This window comes from Coffea arabica, chromosome 7e (assembly GCF_036785885.1).
Source record: "Coffea arabica cultivar ET-39 chromosome 7e, Coffea Arabica ET-39 HiFi, whole genome shotgun sequence".
NCBI classification, from domain to species: Eukaryota; Viridiplantae; Streptophyta; class Magnoliopsida; order Gentianales; family Rubiaceae; genus Coffea; species Coffea arabica.
The window spans coordinates 8,847,772-8,867,796 of NC_092323.1; the positions used below are offsets into that span (position 1 = coordinate 8,847,772).

The window sequence follows — 20,025 nt, forward strand, 5'->3', positions numbered from 1 at the left end:
TGGTAAACTAAGCAACGTAAGAATGTTGACAAATAGTCTCACTTCTTTATCTATAACTTTTCCCACTTATTAGAAGGAAATGAAAGAAAGAAAAATCACTTCATTAAAATTCCAAGAAACACACTTTCAGTTGTTTTGCATTCTCTTTTTTTTTTCAAAGAAAAAAAAAACTCCCAAGTTTCAATTATCTTTAGTTCAAGTAATTCCTTTCCTGCAATTACCGTCCAAACAAGGTGTTAAACAAAACTGAAGTTATGGTACAGCCCGCTTGCTATTCGGATCCTTTCATTTTCCGAGCCCTATCCAACTCTCTCCTTCAGACTTCCCAAAGCCAAGTAGTGTATCATAGCAAAATGGCGACTGCCACTGCTGCCGCTGCTGCTTCCATATCTTCTTCAGTGTCGTCTGTCTTAAACCAACCCTACCACCACCCTTCTCTAATCATCCGGCTTCCTCGGAGATGCTCCGCCGCCTTCTCTCGCCGACTCCTTGGGTCCCCAAATCCCCTGAAAACCTCATCATCTCTCTCCCGTTCTTCCTACCATGTCCTCGCCCGCTCGCCATTATTAAAAGCGCGGCGATGTTTAACCTTTTCTTTAGGATTCGTTCGGAACTCAGCATCGCACATTCCGCTTTCCCAAAAGCAAGAAATCCCGAGTCTCCACCATTTCATGCCAAAAGCTACTCCCGTTCCTTCTGTTTCTGAACCCCAATTCGAGTAAGTTGGGGATTCCATCGATTTCATTTTTATGCGTGGTTTTATGTTTGTATTAATTCTGGGTTCTGTCTGCTGGAAGTATTTGCCTTGGATAATCTGAGAAAGATTTAATCTCGAAGAATTGCCTGGTTGTTATTCAACTTGAAGCTTGTACGTTAGTAATGAGCTCAACTGTTAGTTACTGCTACAAAAATGAATAAGCCTTATCGGTTTATTTGGCTAGTAATCAAGCTAAAAGAGAAACCACTGAATGCAATTTTCGATTTTGTATCAGTATTTGACGTCATAATTGGATATGTTGGGATTATATTGTTTGAGCATATTCATTTTTAGTAGAGCGAATTGCGCGAAATGTCACTAAACTATTTCAAAGTGCCGGTTCTGATCATTAAACTTTTTTATTAGCGCGAAATGTCACTGAACTAGTAAATCTATACCGTTTTGGTCACTCCGTGTATTTGTGCGGAAATCAACTTTTTGAGGGGTAATTTCGTCTACACAATAGTTAAAAAATTTATGCCTTCATTCTTCTTCACCCACAACCATAGTGCTATACCATATTTACATTCCCAGCCTTCCCGTACGCATCAATCATCACAGAATAGGTAACCTCATCCGGTTCACACCCAAAAGACGGCATTTTTTCGAACCACTGGACGGCTTTCTCAGGTAAAGAAGACAGCCTGGCGCAGCTAATTATGGTGGAAAGGAGGAGTATTGGACCAGCAATCAAAGAATCAAGAGATGAATTCGCTGAAGAAGGGTTCTTTTCGTCCTCTGGGGCTGCTGCTTGGCCTTGTACCTGTCCCATATCTCATCGAGATTGGATGCTACGGAGATGAAGTAAGAGGAAAAGGCAACAGCAGCAACCAAAAAATTGGGATGGACGAGAATTTTGAAGTTGGAGTTGGGGTTGGGTGCTATCTGCAACCCATGTAAAGTTGTGGAGTGATTTGCGATTAATCTGTTAAATGTTATTGTGCCAACTGCCAACAGAATTGGAATGGACATCAAAGTCCAGTGTAGGCCGACGACGGACGGAGCTCTCTATGCCCACCCACTTCTGCAACAAAACCACCGAACTTTACATTTAATTTCTCATTCTTTTCACTCTTTCCGCATCGTCATTTTCGCCACTCCCAACCCCAGAGGTATGTAAAGGTGACATTATCGGGCTTAACTCCTCTCTCAATCATATCCGTAAACAATTTCTCGGCTCTGTCCAAGTCTCTACATTTTCTAAACACCTTGAAGGTAACATTATACAAAATCACTTCTTTCTTCAACTTAAGCCTTTCCAGAAAGTAACTCAGCACCAAAGGCGCAGTTTCAGAGTTGGACATGTTATTGAGCACAACGGCAGCATCTTGCTCTACAACTTTGCCACCCAAATTAGCCAAAATACTAATAACGTCAGCTTCTACAGGGTCACACGAGTCCAATTGTTGGGAAGCTTGGACTAAAGAAGCATACCTGAAATCGTAGGAATTGCGCCTGAGCTTTGATGCCCTGGAGCTGTTGGGGTTGACCCAGATATAGCTTTTTGAGGAAGAAGAGATGGTTTTAGCATCTGGGCGGTGAGGAATTTGGGAAATTGAGGGGGATTGTTGTTGGGAAGCCGGTATAGAGAGGGAAGGTTTTGGATGGGGCTTGAGAGGAGGAAAAGCGAGGGCGTTATGGGGGATGATTCTGAGTTGGTGGAGGTGAGTGGGATAAAGAGAGTTACAGAAGAGGTGTGGGTGGCGAGAGAGATGAGACGGCGAATAGGCGGCGGCCACCATTCTTCTCTCTACTCTTCTTCCTTCCTTCTCAGTCGTCACTCACTCAGCAGAGCAGTCAGCAGCATTTGAATTTTCTTCTTTTTTACAACTATGAAAAATTTCGCCTGCATTTTTTGGTTGAAGTTTGATGGTGCCGCCATTCAGATCAGCCATCTCCTTTATGTCTTTGCCGGATACGGAACCATTGATTATGTAAAAGCTTCAAGAAAAAGGCTGTGCTGACAAATTTGCCCCTCAAAAAGTTGATTTCCGTCTCTCCTAACGGCACAAATACACGGAGTGACTAAAACGGTATAGATTTACTAGTTCAGTGACATTTCGCGCTAATAAAAAAGTTTAGTGACCAGAACCGGCACTTTGAAATAGTTTAGTGACATTTCGCGCAATTCGCTCTTTTTAGTATCTCATTTAGCTATTATTGTATGCTTAACAATGCCATTATTTAACCTTTGCCTTCTTGACGCTTTCCGGTTTTGATGTTGAATAGTTGTGTTTGCTCTTCATAGTGTTTAGTGTCGACTGATCATACAGATGGGTATCTTCTGAAACTAAAGCCGTTATATGCACAGAGTTGTTGTCTTGTCAACAGTGCAGTGTCTAAGTACTAGCGACTTCATATACTTATAGTTTTCTTAAACATAAAGAGCTCTTATGTCCAATTACAAATATCTCATTGTTATTTCTCTTCTTGTTTATTTTTGTCCTAGCTTGATAGCACCTTCTGAAGTTCTTCCAAGAGGTCGTATTTATCAAGAAACATATGGATGTCAGATGAATGTCAATGATATGGAGATAGTATTATCTATCATGAAGAAAGCTGGGTATAGTGAAGTGGTGGATGTTCCTGAGAGTGCAGAGATAATATTTGTCAACACATGTGCTATTAGGGACAATGCAGAGCACAAGGTATGGCAGAGGCTCAATTACTTTTGGTTTCTTAAGAGGCATTGGAAGAGCAATGTTGCCATTGGACGGTCACAGTCCCTGCATCCTCCGAAAGTTGTTGTTCTCAGCTGTATGGCTGAGAGGTTGAAGGAGAAGATATTAGATGCAGATAAGATGGTTGATGTTGTTTGTGGACCTGATGCTTATAGAGACCTGCCACGCCTATTAGAAGAGGTAGACTCTGGTCAAAAAGGGATTAACACTCTACTTTCACTTGAAGAAACTTATGCTGATATCAATCCTGTTCGTATCTCTAAAAATTCAATCAGTGCTTTTGTCTCAATTATGAGAGGTTGCAATAATATGTGCTCCTTTTGCATTGTTCCTTTCACCAGAGGCAGAGAGAGATCTAGGCCAGTGGAATCCATTGTTAGAGAGGTGGGAGAGCTTTGGAAAGAATGTGTTAAAGAGGTGACACTTCTTGGTCAGAATGTTAACAGTTACAATGACACATCCGGGCTTGAAAAAGAAATTGAACCAGGAGTAAACTGGAAACTTAGTGAAGGTTTTTCCAGCATGTGTAAGGTTAAAAAGATGGGTTTACGCTTTGCAGATCTCTTGGATAGACTTGCTGTGGAATTTCCAGAGATGCGGTTTAGATTCACTTCACCACACCCTAAAGATTTTCCTGATGAGTTGTTGTATGTAATGCGAGACAGACACAATATCTGCAAAAGCATCCATTTGCCTGCACAATCAGGGAACAGTAACGTGCTGAAAAAGATGCGACGTGGCTATACACGAGAAGCATATTTAGAACTTGTGAGTAAGATACGGAGTATAATTCCTGATATGGGGATCAGCAGTGATTTTATTTGTGGTGAGAGTCTTATTCACATTGGTTTTACTCATCGTATTCTTAGTTTTCATTAATTATTTTATCTTCTCTTCTTTGATTTTCTTCATTTTATTGCATTTTTCTGGTTCTTTTACACCTCATGGCTTGTCATCAAGTTCCTGACTCTCCCTGATTATCAAATGGCACCACTGTCAATCATGAATCTCTGGGGTTTAAGTTTCATATGGATCCTGTAATTGCCAAGCACTCCCATGTTTTGGCAGTAGTTGACCAAATCTTCTTGAGCTTTTAATTTTAATTGGTTGGACTATTTTGGGGATAGGATTGCTTATGAATCATTTCTTGTCTGAATAATTTGGTGCCTTGATGCAGGTTTTTGTGGTGAAACAGAGGAGGAGCACCAAGACACACTTACCCTGATGAAGGCTGTCAGTTATGATATGGCATACATGTTTGCATACAGTATGAGAGAGAAAACCCATGCCCACAGGAATTACGTGGATGATGTTCTTGAAGATGTAAAGCAGAGACGGCTAACAGAGCTTATTGAAGCTTTCCGGGAGAGTACAGGTCAGTGCTTTGACTCCCAATTTGGCAGTGTCCAACTTGTGTTAGTTGAAGGGCCCAATAAGAGGGCCCCTGACACAGAGCTTATAGGCAAGAGCGATAGAGGCCACAGGGTATCTTTCAGAAACTTGCCTGTCCCTGATAGGGTTGAGATTGATGGTAAAAGGAATCCAAGAGTTGGTGATTTTGTGGAAGTTCATATTTCAAAAACCTCAAGAGCGACACTCTTTGGAGAAGCACTTGCGATTACTAAACTGAGCTCATTTTATGACAATCTACATGAACCTGCTTTTGCCTGTGCTAGCGGAATTTGATCTATTCTTTTAAGAAGCCCCTGGTACAACTTTTTCCTCACTAAATTAATCTACTTGAAGGTAGTTTTGCTGTAATTACGGGTTTAAGTTTCATTCATCCCTTTGAATTATTGCTTGGTCTCAAAATTAAGTGCTTCTTCAGCAGACCTATATTACACAGTTTATATTTCTGGAGGAAATTCCATACCAAGCAACAGTTCTGGGGCTGAAGGGAGTAAATTGAATTTTCCCTTGATTACATCCTGGAAGCACAGGTGATTTCTATTGGTCTGGTTCCTTGGGATGGGCTCTGGACCTCCGTTAAAAGGGGAGGATGTTCTCTTGGTTTTGCGTGATGCTTGTAGTGAAAGATAGGCTTTTGTGTAGTTTCTCACCTCTCACTCAAACCAGGCGAAAATGCCAAGATCACAGAATCAAATGCAGGAGAGCAAAATACTTGGTAGCACTCTTTCTCAGAGTTATTAGAGAGTATCCAAGACACTCAGCAGTGACAGTGAAATGGAGCTTCTCTGAAGCATGAATCTGGGAGGCTAAACATTCTCCAGTTCAGGTGGATCAGTGTCAGCAAGAAAATGGGTTTTGTACGCCAGGTTCATTTAATTTTACGTGAGATTATAGTTCTTAACTCCCAGAATCCATTGTCATTGAGTTTTGGTGTACGACTAGATTAGGACAAACAAAATACACATATGAGGAGTTTGGCATGAAAGCCCCCCCGTGGGGGATTCTGATGCAAGTGAAAGGGATGAAGGATACGGAAAGCTTTAGCTCGAACCCTGTACACCTTTTCTATCCTAGAGGCTCCGCATGTTTCCTGGCGTAAGTTCATTGCTGAAAGCTAAATGGAAGTCAACTATAACTATATACATAAAATATATATAATAATATGTATAATTTATAATTATACCTATTATAACATAAATTAATAATAATTTATATATCGATTTGTGGTAATTCATAATCATTAAATAAATATTATATTTAATTATGAATTCGTTTTAAGTCCAAAGTTCATATAAAAATGTGAATCAAGTTTGAGCCTCCTAATTTGAGCCTAAACTCGAAGGTCCAAAAGCCTGAAAGTTCTATTTAATCAAGTTTGAGCTTGTGAAAACTGGCTCATAGAGCCTAACCGACAGCCCTGCAGCTAATTGTTTTCCTTGACAGCAACCTCATTCAGACGTTGCATGACCAAGTGATGAAATTTTAGGCTCAATGCATTATTACGCTATGCTAAAGACTCTGAAATACGGTAACACTTCATTGGAAAAGTTTATTATTATTAGAGAGCTTGTCAAAAGAATTACTAGTGTAGTGGAGGAAAAGTTTCCCAAGAAATACTTAATTGAATGCAAGGCAATTAGCTGTGTTTGGTTTTGCTTTGAGGCTTTTAGCTAATGTCAGGGGGTGCTGAGAACTGAGAATGAGAGTGTGTGAATTTGTCGGGTTCTTGAGGAGAATGAGAAGAGAGAGTGACCAAAAAGAGCAGAGTGAAAATTGAAGAGTGATAAGGACAAGTCGAAGTAGACGAGACTTGTGAGGAAGCAAAGCAGAGCCATGGGGAGCGTCTTGAAAAATGAAGATGCAGCAGCAGCAGGAGCAGGATGTAACCTCGTCTGGACTGATTTTTATTCAAACGCGCGCACAGGATGTAACCTCATTTATTTGTTCATTCAAGACGTAATTCAATTTTAACAATTTGTAAATATTTAACTCACACGTAATGTTAAAATTGATGTACAAAATGTTATCTTTTTTTTTTCGGAGACGACAACTGTAGTATATCCTAATATATCCTACACTACGGGAAAGGGTGGACCTAAGGAGGTTCGGGAGTAACTCGGAGGGGACTGAACCACTGTCGAATCAAACGAGTATACTATGCATCCGTCTGAATTTTTTGAAACATATCTACATTTTAATGTGGTAACCCCGCCAAGCCTTAAAAGGCTTTGGTGGCCACAAGCCCAAAGGCTGGTGGTTGTACAAAATGTTATCTCAACTTTACAACATCATCTCTCGTCAACCTTTAGGGACGTCCCTGCCCCATTTCCGGTTAATTAACTTGCCTTTAAATACACATCTACTACGAGTAAAAAAGTTTGCTGCTGCGTCTCTGGCATAGTTAGTGTCCGCTAGGCTCTAGGCCTCTAGCTAACATAGTATAATGCATCTGGGGGTCGCTGCAATGTTAAATTGTACTTAAAAATTTTCGGAAGCTTGGATTTTTAAGAGTTACTATTTCAGTTTCTCCACTATCATGTATAGTATTCTAAACCAGCCTTAGGTCATTAGAAATCCATTTTCACTTCCAACTTCATGCTTAATTTGTTTCCTAAGCAACTTTCCTGTTCGCCCTGCCAAATCTCTACTTTTTTTTCCCCTTATGATGCTAAATCTCTACTTAATTTATATAAATGTCTTGTGCTTTTGCAATTCCTCATGATTATGAATAGTGGACTGAAAGATAAGGTGATTAATTGAGCCTGCGCAATCTGTTTTATGTCGAATTAGCTAAAAGTTAAACTAGTGTTGCTTAGATTTGAAAAACAGGACTAAGTGCTACAACACTCCCTAGTCAATTCCAATTAGTTTCTTCAAATCTCATTTTAATTCTCAACACGTCAAATCACACACGCACACATAATATAAATGGTCTATCCAACGGGTACCCATGCCCTCGTTAAAATGTATTTCATGTGTCATATTTTTTAAAATATAATATTAATTAACGAAAGTAAATAAATACAATGGAGAGAAAGTATATAAATGCAATGAAGAGTAATAATTATTAATATATGTATATACATAGTACGTTAAGTGAATTTTATGTGTAAACGAGTGCCTAATGGACACGCATTAGAAAAATCCTAATACAAAATGATCTTCAGTTCTGATTTTGGTAGGTTGTTGAATTGGCTATTTCGACATTCTATCAAGTGGACATTTTATTTTCATGCCACGTGCCAAATTAAATTGCAAGAAAAAGTGTGTCCATTTATATCTCGGTGGATTTTATTTTTCTTTTTTTGGTAACAATTAATTATACACCTTATTAGAGTTCCTTATTTATAGTCAATTTCACCCAATCTATTAATGACCTACCTTATATAAGTTTGTATTAATTATATCTTTTTATTTTTTTTGGTCAATCAACTCATATCTTTCTTTTTAATCTTCCTCAATTACTTTTTCAATTCTTGTTATTGGCTTGATTACTTATTACCATTACTAAAATTTGAACAAAATATAGATATTAATGCTCACGTAGATAGTATTTCTCTTGATGGGTTACTAAGCAGGCTATACTGAAAAAAAAGTTGCCTATTCCGGTTTTTTATCAAGTGTAAATTCTATCTTTTCGCCACGTGGAAAAAATTATGTTTGCTTATGTTTCTTGGTGTGTTTTATTCTTTCTTGGTTAACAATTAATTATAGTCCTTTATTACTTTTTTATTTATAGTAAAATTTAAACAATCAAATAATTGCCTACTGTATATACATTTCCATAATTTATGCTTTATTTTATGCATTTTTCTAATTGGTATCTAATGAACACTTGTTAACACACCTACATGTCACCCCAACCTATCATTTTTATACACACACTAATAATTACTACTTTATCTTACATTTATATACTTTTTCTAATTAATCTCCTTGTATTTATACACTTTTGATAGTTAATTTTATATTTCTAAAAATCTAACACTTGAAATACATCTTAACAAGTACCCATAGGGCACCCATTAGACATACCATTATTTTATTTTTGTTAATAGCTTTCATTTTTTAATTCTCTACAATCACATCTGATTTTTTGCCAATTGTAAGATCTATCTTTTCACCATGTACAAAAATATTGTGTATGGCTCTTGCTGAATTTTTAATTTTCACCACGTACAAAAATATTTTTTTAATTATAATTCTTTATTATTGTCTTATTTGTAGTAAACTTTAAACTTTAAACAACTGATTAATTACCTACTTTATACACATTTCTATAATTTAAGCTTAACTTTATTTTTTGTTAATAGCTTTCTTTTTATAATTCTCTACAATCATATCTGATTTTTGTCAAGTGTAAGTTCTATATTTTTACCATGGAGAAAAATATTGTGTTTGCTTATGTTTTTTGGTGGATTTTAATTTTTTTTGGTAACAATTAATTATAGTCCTTTATTACTTTCTTATCAGTTAATTACCTACTTCATATACATTTCTATAATTTACGCTTTATTTTATTTTTTGTTAACAGTTTTGGTTTTTAACTCTCTACAATCTCTATTCCTATTATTGAATTATCATTTATTATTAGTAGGATTAATCTTTCACGTATACACTGTCAGCACACTGTTAGCACCGTAGATGAATGACGACTATGTAAAATTTAAATATGAAATTCAATTTTTGCGCACGTGTCATGGATTCAATGGTAATTGTGTATACACTGTCAGTATACAATATTTACCCTTATTATTATTATTAAAATTTAGATAAACTTTCATTTGTATATCAATTTTTTATTTATAGTAAATTAAAATCTATTAATCCCATACCTTATATATATTTACATTCATTACACTTTTCTTTTTTTAAAATCAATCAACATTGTTTTTTAAAATTTTCTTCAATTATGTTGACTATATTTCTATTGTTTGATTCGTTTATTTATTTGTAATTCTAAAGTTTTGACAATTTTTATTTTTCAATGGATTTATATACTGCAATTCTAGCATATACTCATACAAATCCACTTAAATTATATAAATAATCTTTCTTTTTCTAAATTTTTTCTATTAATTTTTATGCTCTCTTTCCATTGGAAATCAATTCAAGCTAAAATGGTGTCCATATAAACACCGGATTGTAAAAGTTTTCTCAAATTACCTTTTTGCTAATTTTTAATAATTTGATCAAATGATAAGTTCATTATCTATTAGTTTGCTTTTTAAAATTCTTATTAGTCATGAAAAATTCAAATATTAAGCACACTTATTTCCAAATATATCTTCTTTATTCATATATTGACATACCACCATTAATTAGAGTAAACATAATTGAATCATGGGATAAGGTTTGATTGCAACTAATCATTAAGTTGTTATGAATTAACTATTTTTAATCTATTTAATTTAAATTTTTATAAATGATATTTTTAGTTATTTTATATCAAATTTTATTTAAAAAATGAAAACTTTAGAGCATACAAATTGCTCGTGTAAATCCACAGGTACATAACTAATGAAGCATTATATTTCGCAACATTGTAATATATTACCACTGCCATTCTTAGCTTCATAGTCAAGAGACTCTATGCAAGTACCCAAAGTTTGTGTCTCTGCTAATTCAAGACTAAAGAAGACAAATTTATTATGTCTTTTAATTATTACTGAAACAATTACGTCTTAGTTAGGCAAATGTATATTTTCTTTGTGAAGCACGTGCCGCAAAATCTCAATCCTTGAATTAAACTGAATGTATATAGTTTTTTAAAATAAATAGACGTAGGAATAGCCACCGGAGCGAACACCCACCTTGTGAAAGGAGTATGAGGTGGGGTGGGGAGGAGGATTTTTCTCCCCCATCTTAAACGAGGTGGGGTGCGAGAGAGCATAACCTTGCCCCATCTTCCCCTCCGTCCCTTGTATTAATTAAATAAATATAATAAGATTATTAATACATTTATTTTTTCCATATTATTTTGGGTTAAATTATTAGTACTAGTAGATTCTTTTTTTTTGCTAATAATAGTACTATTTATTAGTATTAGTGATTGTAATATTAGTGAAACCAAATCATGTTTATGCAATAGCATTTGTTTGAATGACTTACTTTTTGTGATGTCATTGAATCAGTGCAAAATGCTGTTGCATGTCTAGGAAAGTTGTCTCGACTCTCGAATCGAGACAAACTGTGAGCTTGTTATGAAGCTTGGACCGCCTCATTAGTGTTTTGCTCGTGTATAAGTACGTGTACTAATGATACATGTATTAGTTTGTGAGTCTGATGTAACTAGGGCCTAATAGCTCCATTTTATGCACTTATTTCTTATCAATACAGTGTTCATTTGTGGCACTCGTGGGGTAATGGGATAGGGCGAGGTGGGAGATAAAGCGGGAGCGGGAGAGATATATCATATATGACAATGGGACGGGAGGCAGGGAAAGGCTTTCCTGCCTCAAATCCGCACTGTTGCCATTCCTAAATATACTCGCGGGGAAATGGGACGGGACAGAGACTAGAGATGGAATAGGGGCAAAGGAGTTATATGACAACAAGGTAGGAGGTAGGGAAAGCTCTCCCGCTCCAAATCCAAATCCGGTTCGCTGCATCTTTAAAGGGTTATTATCACTTTATTCCCTTAACATTCGGTGTCACTGTCAATTTCTCCCTTAACGTTATCGTTTAGTCACTTTATCCTCAAGACTAACGGTCAAAATTAACGGAGTTTATTAAATTTAACGGAGTTTATTAATTAAAATAAAAAAACAAGTTTAGCCCTTAAAGTTACTATCACTTTACTCCTATAAACTATAGTTTCATTATCAATTTACCACATAGAGTTATTTTTTGGGCAATTTATCCCACCATTAAACCAATTTAGCAAGTTGAAAAACTTTAGAAGAAAGTACCCTCCTTTTTATATAATAAAAATAATAAAAAATTTAGAGTGACTCTTCTCCTCTTTAATATCAAGAAAAAAAGTCAAAATATTAATCTCTTTCTTTTTGGCGATCTTATTAATATTAAAAAAAATAGAAAGATCGGGAGGGGAAGGGAGGGGGAGAGAGAGATAGAGAGAGAGAGCTCAATTCTTTTTTTTTTTAAATACAAATAAGAAAGAATTAAATACTTTTATTATTTAAAATTATTTTACTTTATTGTTTACCACCAGATTTCAATCATAATCGCGACAACCTTAAATTAATACGATAATGTTAGATTTTTTTTTTATTTTTTTCTTTGTAAAATCTAATTTTCTGTCTCCTTCTTTCCTATCTCTTTTTCTTTTTCTAGTATTAATAAGTGTGAAAAAAGAAATTTGAGAAAACTCTTTCATTTTTTATATTTTTGGATCTCTTAAAGTGAAAAAAAGAAGAATAATCATTCCAACTTTTTTATTTTTAATTATATATATAAGGGTAAATATATTTAAATATTTTTTTGTCATACTAGTTAGATTAACGATGAAGTAAAATGCTTATAAAATAATGTTAGGAATTAAATTGATTATATCACTATAATTTAAAGGAATAAAGTAGTAATAACAATGTAGTAATGCTATAGAATAAAAGAGTATTTTTGTCCAAAATTTCTTAACATGTTGAGTTGAATTACTTATAGAGGTGAAGTGATTAAAAGATAACAAACGTTAAGGAGTAAACTGATAATAGTGATATAATTGAACGTGGTAAAGTGACAATAACCCTATCTTTTAAATAGATGTATACGAAAGTGGCCTCGCTCATACACATTCAAACCTACAAGTTGTAAGCTTTTGACTATGTGCTTTTTTCCTAAATTATAGACACTTTAGCGGAAATTCAGACACGGTTAGGTGTCAAAATTTGACTTTGTGTACCAATTGCAATGATTATTTTTTCCATTCCGAGATGATGGTAGTAAGTAATAGTAACACAAATTAGCAAATGCCCCATAAAACACACTCACTGGTGTCTATTGATTTGACACACACACACACATAAAAAAAAAAGCAAAAAAAAGATACTAGAAAAAAAAATTAGTGTCTATTGTGAAAAGCGTGATGCGATTCAAATCACAAAAGCTCTCACTTGGATTTTGCAAATGATTCACGAAAGAAAAGGTTAGACCGCAAACAAATAATTACTATAATATTTTTTATAATTTGATATATATATATATATATATATGAAATAAAAATATAATTTGAAATATAAAAAAAAATTTAAAAAAATATGTTTATGACATTATTTAAGAAAGCTATCCAAAGACATCCATAGTTTCTTTCAAAGGGGTAGAGACAAAATAAGCATAAGTTGTCATGCCCCCATTGCTGAACCAGAATGGCCTTATTCATTTATGGAAAAGTAATCCCATAAGATCTTCGCACATACAACTAAAGATTCACTATTTACTCCTCTCATTCAATTTCCTGAACACAGACACGCAGGCGCACCCTGCCCCTCTCTCTCTCTCTCTCTCTCTCCCCCCAACCCCCCTCTCTCCATCTCTCCACACCACTTTCTCTCTCTATTTATGCCACAAAATCATTCATTTATGTACTAGCTACAACTATAAATAGAGATGCTGCATCAGTACTCTGAATACTCTGTGAAAAAGCCAGTCGTGGTGTTCTGATTCTTTAAAGCGGTTCAGCTCAGAAAAGGAATTGGAACAACTTGCGAACCAAAATCTTCCAAAAAAACACACAAGTTCTTTTCTTTCTTTCTTTCTTTCTTTCGAAAAGAAAAAAAAAAAAAGAATCCTTAATCAGCGTATATCTAGGTGAAAATGACATGGGTTTTGATTGGTATAGTTGTGTCAGTGTTCTGTTTGTATAAGGTGATGAGAAAAAATAAGGAAGAGAGAGAGAAGAAAAATTGGATTCCTAGAGGAAGTTCAGGCTGGCCTCTTCTTGGCGAAACTCTCGACTTCATAGCTTGTGGTTACTCTTCTCGCCCTGTCAGCTTCATGGAGAAACGGGCGGCCCTGTAAGCCTTCTTCTTGCTTCCATAATTTTCGCATAATTTACCATGATCTTCTTTTCTTGTGACTTAATTATCATTTGCTTCTAGAGTAAGCTATTCTTTTTGCTTTGCTGCAAATTTGTATATTATTGGCACATGCAGTGTGGTTGAAATTGTTAAAAATTCGTTTTGAAGAGGATTCTTTACAATCTCCGATGATTTGCTGGAAAGGGCAACAGTTCCGAGCCAAGACTTTAAGATTTGTATTACAAGTTTCATCATTCATGTGGTTTTTTTACTTTGGATATGTGCAGTTTAAGAAAATTTTTACATCTAGATCTTTGCGAAATAAGAATCCATTAATTTCGACTTGTGCTTGAGTATTTAGACCGCTCACTCAAAAATTTTCTTACACTTGACGGTACTATGTGAAAAAACAAATATTCCTTCTAGTTTTAGTTTCCAAACAGAAATTTTATGTTATGAGATATATATATATATATTTTTTTTCAGTTTTGTACAATCAATGAAACTGATTGTAATGAAAAGATGTCCAATTACTTCAGAATTAAAATGCGGAATTTACAAAATTTTTTTGGTAATTTAAAATTGTCTTTAAAAGGTTAGGCCAGTAGGTAACTTAAGTAACGTACTATTTGATTTGCGATAGCCCTTCAATTCTAGAAAGAGAAAAGGAAACGAAGTAAGACAATCACCAGATTTGTATGGTACCTAATGTTAGAGGGGAGGTCTTGTTTTGTTACTTTCATAAACTAAAAAACTACTACTACTTTGCACGACCGTTTGAAGTAATAGACTAGTTCTTTTAGGTTGTTGGATTGGATATAGCACTTGTTTTTTTTTAAATGCAGTGGAATGTAGTGGATTTGCACAAAAACCACAATTAACGAAAGAAAATCAAAAAAGAAAAAACATATAATATTATTGTTTTGTCAATCGTAGGGGAGTTTTGAAAATCAGTTTCCATTGATTTCCAATTTTTTTTTTTTTTTTTTTTTGGTGGTGCCGTGCCATTCTGGATCAGGACCCTGTCAATTAATGCCATATTATCCAAGTAGGAAGTAGCGTCCACCAAATAAAAATCAAATATGTATATATCCTTTACTTTCCATCTATATATGCCTAAAATAATTCGGCAGATATATGGTAATAACAGCAGGTAAATTAGAAAATAAAGTCAATGACTCGAAAACGTCAAAAGATCCTTTACTTTCTTGTTTCCTACTCACCTTCCTTTATGTATGTGGATGTGTATAGTAATTGTCTTATTATCGCATGATTAGCACGAGAATAGACAGAGTGCGTGCTTTTATGAGTCTTTGATAAAATGGCTTCATCCATCATTATTGGTATTTGTTGGCATGTTAAAGTTACTCGTTTGTGATACTGCTATGAAATTTTCTCTAAGCTTTATGTTTTTTTTTTGATTTATTATTAATAATTTGCCGACAATTGATTTTCAAGAAGATTCTGATACGGATATTCGACGAATGGAGTATTTCAATATATATATATATATATATATATATGTATATGCAAGTGACTATACGGTTGGTTGGCTTGCGATGATGGATGATCGATCATATCCTTTGATGTTGCATAGGTTCCACACACAACCCATATTCACGTGTGTGTTCATTGTCATACGTTTGTAGCGTTACTATATATCTATCACTCCAGCCTTTTCCATGATTGATACGGCTTGCGTTTATTAACATTCATGATTCATGCCCATGCCCCCCTCTCTCCCATAAGACACAAAAAACCCAGCTCATTGTTAGGTCATCCAATCGAAGATATATAGTCCAATATTGAGGCCTTTGTTTAGCGATACATCAATCTCTCTCTCTCTCTCCATAATCTTTAATGCGAAAGTAGAGGGTTATATTATTGTATATACCATCTTTTACCTGTACTGCTGTACCATTGTTAGGAATAATCTCCCTTTGTCCATTTACCTTGACTAATCATCGTTGCATCGCTATCAGACTGCGTGTGTCTTGCAATTTGAGGAAATTGTCTGAAACGATGGGTAAATTGGATTAAGACATCTGCCCATCGACTGTAAGGAATTTTTTTTTTTTTTTTTTTTTTTTGGCTGGAGTCACGCTACCCTGACTGAGGTTTTTGGCTTCATTTCATGAATTGCAGAAGGGGAGAGTGATACGAGTAGCGAAAAGCTTGACGTTAAATTGTACATGCACTGGTTGTGGCAGATTTGACTGATGAAATTAATAGTGCTTGGGTGTGATGTGGAATATTTTTTTTAAAAAAATAATTACGGTAACGATTTGATTTTTTTTTTCTATGATGTGATATATATAGAATGTAAATAAAATAATTTAAAAAAAAAAATAACGTATTCGTGATAGAAACCACCGGTGTGATATAAATAAAAATATATATATACATATATGACTTATCCAAACACACCGGTGTGACCAGGTACGGGAAGGTGTTCAGAACACATATCTTGGGCAAAGCCATAATCGTGTCAACAGACCCCGAGGTGAACAAGGTTGTTCTGCAGAATCAAGGGAACGCTTTCATTCCTCATTATCCAAAATCCATCTCCGAACTGCTGGGCAAGTATTCGATATTGCACATTAATGGACCTCTGCAGAAAAGGTTGCATGCGCTCATCGGAGGCTTCCTGAGGTCACCCCAGTTCAAGGCTCAAATCACTCGAGACATAGAAGAATCCGTTCGACATGTCTTCTCATCCTGGATGGAAAAACAAGACCGACGAATTTACCTCCAAGAAGAAAGCAGGAAGGTATCTTTTGTCTTTTTTTTTTGAATCCTCACTATCGCGCACAAAGACAGAGGTACCTGTTTTTTTAAACAATTATTGTACTTGAGGATGATTAAATAAACCATGGTTAATGTTTCAGATTGCATTTGAAGTCATGGTAAAAACTTTGATGAGCGTCGGCCGGGGTGAAGATTTGAATTTGTTGAGAAGGGAATTTGAAGAATACTGCAAAGGCTTGATTTCTTTGCCCATTAAACTTCCTGGAACGAGGTTGTACAAATCTTTGAAGGTACAAACACATCCTATATATGCAATTGCATGCATGCATCCATCTAATTAATATTTCCAACGGTTTAATTATTTACGTTGGAAATATATAACGCAACGCAGTATATTTGACCATTCATAGAATTTTTTTTTTTTTAAAAAAAAAAATTGGTTGTTGAACTTAGTCATTGGTAGGGTTTGCACATGAATATTATTAGGATCCATGCAGGCTAAAGAAAGGATGTTGAAGGTGGTGAGAAGCATAATACAGCAAAGAAAGATGGCTGCTTTGGAAGAAAAACAAGGAACGAATGGGTTGCTGAATGACGTAATTGATGTATTATTGCGCGACACGTTTGAATCATCAGCAGCAGAGGAGGCTCAGCCACGGCTGCCGTTGGATTCGATAGGTGAGAACCTCATAGAGTTGATGATCCCCGGTGAAGAGACTGTTCCGACGGCTCTGACGCTAGCAGTCAAGTTCTTAAGTGACAGCCCCGTCGAGCTAGCCCGATTGCTGGTATGTAGCAGTACTAGATTTTTTCTTTGTACCGTGGCTGGCGGTAGCATGGATTTTTCAATTGTTTTTTCAATCGACGGATAGGATGAGGTTCTGGGTAATCCTACGGCTGGGATCAACTAGATGCACGAGCTTCTAGTGGGCCATTGAATGTCAACTTCACTTTATGATTGTCGTACTGGATTGACTTTCAAAAGTCATTTTCAATCAGACACACGAGCGCCCACACGTGGGGAGATGCTCGTCGGCCCCACGGTGGTCTGTTTGGACTTATTCTAGCCGTACGATTTGGATTGAACGGCTGTCAGCCGGTGGGCCAATCTAACAACTACGTACCTTCTTTGGATTTTTTTTTTCCTTTAGAAAAATTCTTAAACCATTTTTTGTGAGCATAATTTTTAATTATTTTTTTACCTTATATTTTTTTTAAAACACTAAGCTCCTTTTTTTTTCCTTACTATTTTATACTATTATTTTTGTCCGTCAAGTAGTGATTTTTTTTTTTTAAAATAGTGGTGGCTTTTTTCACTAGCTATTTTTTCTTTTTTTTTTGGAGGGGAGCCTTCTTTCTTTCTTTTTGGGTGTCAGCCTTCTTTCGGTCGGTGTCAGCCTTCTTTCGGTCTAGGTACTACTACACATTTCTTTCAAGATTTCCTTCTTTCTTTCCGGGTACTACTACAAGTTTCTTACAACTAAAATATGTTTGGATAGCGAATTTTTTCAAAAAATTTTTGCTCGTATCATAAAAATATTTTTTAATTCATCTTTTTACATTATCAATCACCTTTTTATTTTAGATACATCACATCACAGAAAATACCATAATAATTAATCAAAATAATTTTTAGGAATAACACTATCAAACAAAGCCTCCTTTCCAAATTCAAATAGTGTGTACTTCTTGTAAGTTGTAACCTCTTATCACTTGGGCAGGAGGAGAACATGGAACTGAAGCGGCAAAAGGCTAAGTCGGGTGATGAATATTATTGGACTGATTATGTCTCGCTCCCATTTACCCAGAATGTAAGTTGCTGAGTCGCTGTACTATGTAACCAATAGAGTCTAGACCCCCCAAAATGAAGAATGGGAACATTTCTTTTTTTAAAGAATTGCAATATTCAGTATCTTGTTCTTTTCTTCTTTTGGTCACTTCAGGTCATCAGTGAAACTCTGCGAATGGGCAATATCGTGAATGCAGTTTGGAGGGAAGCAGTAAAAGACGTGAAAATTAAAGGTATGTAGTTCTCTTTACTTTTATGGACGTGTCATTTGCCAAAAGCAGGTTGTACAGTACCTTTTTTTTTTCCTTCACAAATTCTCGTCAGGAAAATGCTAATTTAGGCTGTGGGGTTAATTGGGTTCTTTTCCCAGGCCACTTGATACCAAGAGGATGGTGTGTCTTGACATCCTTCAGTTCACTTCACATGGACGAAGCAAACTATGAAAACCCCTATGAATTTAATCCCTGCAGATGGGAGGTATGCGTGTCTTGTCCGATTATCTGTCTTGTTACCAGTTCAATAACTTCCTCTTTACAACTTTCAATTATCAATCAGAGCATCATTTTGATGTCGCCCGTGCAAAATGTCAACATGGAGACGAAACAAAAAGATTCTTTGGTCTGGATACCATTCTAATCAACATTTTTTTTTGGGCATTGGTTGGTAGAAAACAGGAGCTTCGGTTAACAGCAACACATTTACACCATTTGGTGGTGGCCAGAGGCTGTGTCCCGGTTTAGAACTGTCGAGGCTCGAAATTGCTATTTTCCTTCATCATCTTGTTACAACATACAGGTCATTTTCTTCGTCTTCTTTCTTTTCTTTCTCTCCTTTCTTTTTTTTTTTTTAACTTCCTGTGACAAATAGATGGTTGAGACTTGAGAGAGTCACATGCGGATGCTACCCCTAAAACTTTTAGTAGTGGCACTATGGTTTCTTATTGCATTAGGTGGCTAAGGTGGTGACGGGTGAATACTGAAAGTAACGGTAGCTAACACGATCTTTCATTTTCTCCCTTGCAGATGGGTGGCCGAAGATGATGACATTACCTATTTTCCATTCGTCAGACTGAAACGGAAGCTGCCGATCACCATCACACCCCTAGTAAGAGGATAATGAAAAGAAAAAAAAAAAAAGAGGGTTGGATAACCATAAACCTAAGGCAAGGGTCATCCCCCACAACCATAGGTCTTACAAGATGAGCCCATATCAATTATTACTACCTGTAGCACATCTCCCCGAGATTTTAAGCGTTTTAATCAATCTAAATTTTAGTGCAATCCTAGAGCGTTCTTTCATTGGAGTAATGATATTTATCTTTGTGACTTGTAAGACAAATGGCATATGACTTCTCTATTGTAAGTACATATCATTGAGTTTGTTCCGGGGTCACTGTCTTTCTTTTGATTGAAGAAGGGTTTTCTTCTCCCTGGGCCCTGATAGAAAACTGATTAGTTAAGCCTGCAAGTGGAGTGGGGTTATGATTTCTGACCTTTATCATCAGAGCCATCATAGCATGAAAATCTATATTTTCTTCTTTGATAAGAATGGATGAAGGTGCATGGTGGTCCTCTACCACGTCGAACATGTGCTCTGCTAGTACATCGACAGTGTCTGGTAATCGAACGACGACAATCCTGCATCTCTCCCTTTTTTTTTTGGTAC

At 35.8% G+C, this 20,025-nt stretch overlaps 2 protein-coding genes across 2 annotated transcripts; both read left to right on the forward strand.

Moving 5' to 3' along the window:
* The first annotated feature begins 219 nt into the window (after window positions 1–219).
* LOC113702318 (CDK5RAP1-like protein) lies at window positions 220–5,947 on the forward strand. The gene is made up of 3 exons (XM_072059027.1): window positions 220–718; window positions 3,207–4,264; window positions 4,616–5,947. Exons 1-3 carry the CDS (start codon window positions 255–257, stop codon window positions 5,122–5,124), a joined length of 2,031 nt encoding a protein of 676 aa, XP_071915128.1. The 5' UTR covers window positions 220–254; the 3' UTR covers window positions 5,125–5,947.
* A 7,308-nt stretch (window positions 5,948–13,255) lies between these two features.
* Window positions 13,256–19,752, forward strand: LOC113702336 (3-epi-6-deoxocathasterone 23-monooxygenase CYP90C1-like). Its single transcript, XM_027223489.2, has 9 exons — window positions 13,256–13,820; window positions 16,263–16,593; window positions 16,712–16,861; window positions 17,069–17,359; window positions 18,293–18,382; window positions 18,515–18,593; window positions 18,731–18,837; window positions 19,028–19,155; window positions 19,383–19,752. Exons 1-9 carry the CDS (start codon window positions 13,621–13,623, stop codon window positions 19,474–19,476), a joined length of 1,470 nt encoding a protein of 489 aa, XP_027079290.2. The 5' UTR covers window positions 13,256–13,620; the 3' UTR covers window positions 19,477–19,752.
* The last annotated feature ends 273 nt before the right edge of the window (window positions 19,753–20,025 follow it).

Bases quoted from the DNA above. Each gene is read 5' to 3' on its own strand.
- LOC113702318 (XM_072059027.1), top strand. From the start codon at position 255: ATGGTACAGCCCGCTTGCTATTCGGATCCTTTCATTTTCCGAGCCCTA. The intron at 719-3,206 runs GTAAGTTGGGGA...TTTTTGTCCTAG, and splicing joins GTTTCTGAACCCCAATTCGA to CTTGATAGCACCTTCTGAAG. The intron at 4,265-4,615 runs GTGAGAGTCTTA...GCCTTGATGCAG, and splicing joins CAGCAGTGATTTTATTTGTG to GTTTTTGTGGTGAAACAGAG.
- LOC113702336 (XM_027223489.2), top strand. From the start codon at position 13,621: ATGACATGGGTTTTGATTGGTATAGTTGTGTCAGTGTTCTGTTTGTAT. The intron at 13,821-16,262 runs GTAAGCCTTCTT...CGGTGTGACCAG, and splicing joins ATGGAGAAACGGGCGGCCCT to GTACGGGAAGGTGTTCAGAA. The intron at 18,383-18,514 runs GTAAGTTGCTGA...TGGTCACTTCAG, and splicing joins CGCTCCCATTTACCCAGAAT to GTCATCAGTGAAACTCTGCG.